This window comes from Ambystoma mexicanum, unplaced genomic scaffold, assembly GCF_040938575.1.
Source record: "Ambystoma mexicanum isolate Mex_15411 unplaced genomic scaffold, UKY_AmexF1_1 Mex_scaf45, whole genome shotgun sequence".
In the NCBI taxonomy this organism is placed as follows: Eukaryota; Metazoa; Chordata; class Amphibia; order Caudata; family Ambystomatidae; genus Ambystoma; species Ambystoma mexicanum.
The window spans coordinates 262,414-266,340 of record NW_027182461.1 but is presented as its reverse complement, the minus strand read 5'-3'; the positions used below and the strand labels follow the sequence as shown (position 1 = coordinate 266,340).

The following is a 3,927-nucleotide window of genomic DNA, read 5'->3' as shown; positions in this document are numbered from 1 at the left end:
ATGGCTGAAACTGCTCCCGCTGCTGTGGCTCCGCCGGCGGAACCTGCCGCCGCCGCCGCACCCAAGAAGAAGACGACGCAGAAGAAAGCAGCCGGCGCTGCCAAGGCCAAAAAGCCCACGGGGCCCAGCGTGGCCGACCTCGTCGTCAAGGTCGTGCCTGCCTCCACTGAGAGGAAGGGACTCTCCCTGCCCGCCATCAAGAAGGCTCTGAGCGCCCAGGGATACGACGTGGACAAGAACAACAGCAGAGTCAAGCTTGCCGTCAAGAGCCTGGTGAGCAAAGGAGCCCTAGCCCAGCTCAAGGGCACCGGTGCCTCTGGATCCTTCAAGCTCAACAAGAAGCAGTCGCAGGGCAAGGAGAAGGCGGCCAAGAAAGCGGCGGTGAAGAGCAAGACGCCCGCAGCAAAGAAGCCTGCCGGTGCTGCCAAGAAACCCAAAAAGGCTCCCGCCGGAGTCAAGAAGAGTCCCAAGAAGGTGAAGAAACCAGCAGGAGCCAAGAGCCCTAAAAAGCCCAAAGCTGCTCCAGCCAAGAAGGCCGCCAAGAGCCCCGCAAAAGCCAAAGCTGTGAAGGCGAAAGCGGCAAAGAAGAGCCCAGCCAAGGTCGTGAAGCCCAAGGCCGTCAAACCCAAAGCGGCAAAGCCCAAAAAGGCTGCACCCAAGAAGAAGTAGAGGCTTTCGCCGAGACCCTTCAAAAAACACACAAAAAAACACAAAGGCTCTTTTAAGAGCCGCCCACAGCATCTGAAAAGCGAGCTAGCTCATGCCTCTTGCCAGACGCGTACTGCGATATACAACGGCATGTTTGAAAGCCAACATGTACCGGGCCCCGCGGCGAGAGTCTCCACTCGCTTCGGACGCCATGCGTGACCGTGGCCAGTGCGCCCCCACCTATAAGCCCCCACCAGTTGAGACATAAGGGCATCGTGTGCACAGATGTTGAGGCATGTGATCTGGCACAACCCCCCCGCCACCTCCTCCTCCTCCTCCTCCTCCTCCTCCTCCCCCCCCCCGCCCCTCCCCTCATCATAACCGCAGTGTTTCGAGGCGCTGCCATTGGGCTGGCCGCCGGCAAAGATGATGATGGTAGTGTGAAATGTCAGCGCGGGGGGGCAGACTTCAGAGGCTGATTTGCCACTCTCGCTTGCCACCGGTCTGAAGGCTGGTGGGAGGTTGAATTGGGGCACGCAAGGGCTGGGTGGTGGGGCTATTTTATCTGTCCACAGCGACTCATGAAAGGCTGAGCACAACCCACGGCAATCTCTTTTTGCTTCCTGTTTATTGTTGGGCCAGCCAGCCAATCGAAGGCTTCCCATTCCTGCGTCACCGCTTCATAGCCATACCTTCGGACAGCGACCAATCACAGCACAACGCGGGCTTTTTTCAAACCTGCGCCTGTTATCGCCTCAGCCAATGAGAGGAGAGCTTGGTCTTCATATACCAGCTCCCCGCCAGAGGAGCGCCATGCTGTTGCTGTTACTTGCTGTTTGAGTCGGGTCACAGCTGACAGTCGGATGCACATCGTGGACGGCAGCCGGAGTTGAGGTTGATTAGCGATTAGGCGGTAACAGCAACGGCTGTTAGGACCTAATTTTCTCCCGCTCCTCACAGCTGTTACCTTGTGTACCGAGATGCGGCATCGGGCGATGCTGCGGCAGCTGCAGTGAGCCGGGCCTTTTCTAAACAAAAAGGGCCGTTTAAGCGGTCTTTGCCTCCACCTTGTGGCGGCAAGTGGCGCTTGATTAGCCCGATTTCCCCACTGAAGAGCAATCTTCAGGAGTCGGTCTAACAATCTGCAAAGGAGCTTTTTGCACACCGTGTGCACCCCAAAACTGTCCTTTTTAGGGCACACCTGCTGAGCTGGTTCTTACAAAGAACTGTTTGGATTTAAAAAGAAACTGCTCTGATAAGAGCACTCTACATTTTCTCCCTCTTTTCTCCTATTCTTTCCTGTTTTCTCTCCAATTTTCTCCCCCCTTTTCTCCTAGATTGATCATCATGACGGCCCAGATGTCAGAAACATCCCACCTCCTGGACACCGAGGTCGAGATGGAAGGGTTCGAACCAGTCTCTCACAAGCGAAAGACCAGTGAAAGTGCGTCACCAGGTGCATCAAATCAGAAGTGGAAGAAGACGCTGACTGAACCATCTGCAACAGGTGTGAGCACCAGCAACAAGTATGACGTTCTGGAGCACGAACAGCTGGCCACAGAACCTGACAACACAGCGGACGAGCAGACCACCCCACCACCAAAGAAGATCCGGATCCCCCCAGTGTTTGTGAAGAGCTTGAAGACCCACAAGGACCTGGTTGACATGCTGAAACACCTGTGCGCCAAACCAACCTTCACCACCAAGCCTCATGGTGAGCATATGAAGATCTCGCTCACCACAGTAGAGGACTACAAGAGCGTGACAGATGCCTTCACCGTACAGAAACTGCAGTACTACACATTCCCACTGGAGCGAGTGAGGTCTCAGAGGTTTGTGGTCCGTGGCCTGCCGACTAACGCCAGCGTGGAAGACATCACAGATCAACTTGCAGAACAGGGTCTCCCAGTGAAGAGTGTTGTCCAGCTGACCTCGCCAGCCGACAAGAACAAGAAATTCCCGCTATTTGTTGCCACCCTTGCACAAACCAGCGATGGAAAACCAGCGGACCTGACAAAGATCACACGGCTGTGCAGCTGTACAGTTACCACTGAAGCACCGAAGGCCAGAAGAGGACCTATCATGTGTTTCAACTGCCAGCGGATCGGCCACACATCTGCCTTCTGCCACCAGGACCCACGCTGCGTGCGATGTGGAGAGAACCACACATCGAAAAACTGCACCCGAGCCCGAACAGATCCGGCAACCTGCGCCAACTGCAGGGGACCTCACCCTGCCAGCTACCGCGGATGCCCAGCCCTTATGAAAGCTAAACAGGATGAGCAGCAGAGGAGGGCACCACAACAACCACTGCAAGCTCCACGGAACCCACCAACTACTACAAATGACTCTCAGAGGAGCAGCGGACAAAGCCAACCAAACCAGAGACCTGCACATCGTCAGGAGCCAAAACCAACAGCGGCCGCACAGAGGACCCACCCTCCTCGCCCGCCACCAGGCCATGGCCCTGCGAAGACCCAGAAGACAACCACAACATCGGGGCTGAGCTACGCTGGAGTCCTAAATCCACCACCGAACCCGCCGCAAGCAACCACCTCAGCACAGGAAGAGGGAACAGCTAGCTCAATCGACTGGAAGACCATCATAGTGAAGATCGCAGCCTTTGTTGCAGAGCTGAATATCGACCCCACCATGACGATGGTGGCAGGGCTCGTCCTGAGCCTATTCGCGGGCGAAGGAAGAAAACAACATGGCATCTAGACCCAGCTGCGCCATCGTGATGTGGAATGCCAACGGTATTCAGAAGAAGACAGACGAACTCCTTCACCTGATGGAAACGAGAAAGGTGAGTGCTGCTTTGCTTTCAGAGACCCACCTGCAAGGAAACCAGAAGCTGAGCCTGGCAAACCACAGTGTGTACCGGACCGACCGACCTGCAGGAGCCAAAGGAGGGGGGACCGCAGTGATAGTGAAGACGACGATCGACCACCATGAGATTGCACTCCCACCCCTCAGAAGCATTGAAGCCACTGGAGTACAAGTCAAGACTGCTACAGGACCACTCCGACTGATTGCAACCTACTGCCCCCCGAAAGCAAAGCTGGATCTCCGAGACCTGGATGCTTTGCTGGATTCGACGGTTCCAACACTCATCGGCGGAGACCTCAACGCCAAGCACCGATGCTGGAACTCCAGGACTGCCAACCAGAGGGGACGGACACTGCTGGCGTATTCCAGGAAGAACGACTGTGTGGTAGCAGGCCCGACTGAGCCCACGCACTACCCAGGTGTAGCAAGCCACAACCCAGATGTGCTGGA

The 3,927-nt window shown here is 56.1% G+C and overlaps 1 protein-coding gene across 1 annotated transcript; it reads left to right on the top strand.

Moving 5' to 3' along the window:
- On the top strand, window positions 1-669 carry LOC138559136 (histone H1-like). The gene has a single exon (XM_069642701.1). It carries the CDS (start codon window positions 1-3, stop codon window positions 667-669), a length of 669 nt encoding a protein of 222 aa, XP_069498802.1.
- The last annotated feature ends 3,258 nt before the right edge of the window (window positions 670-3,927 follow it).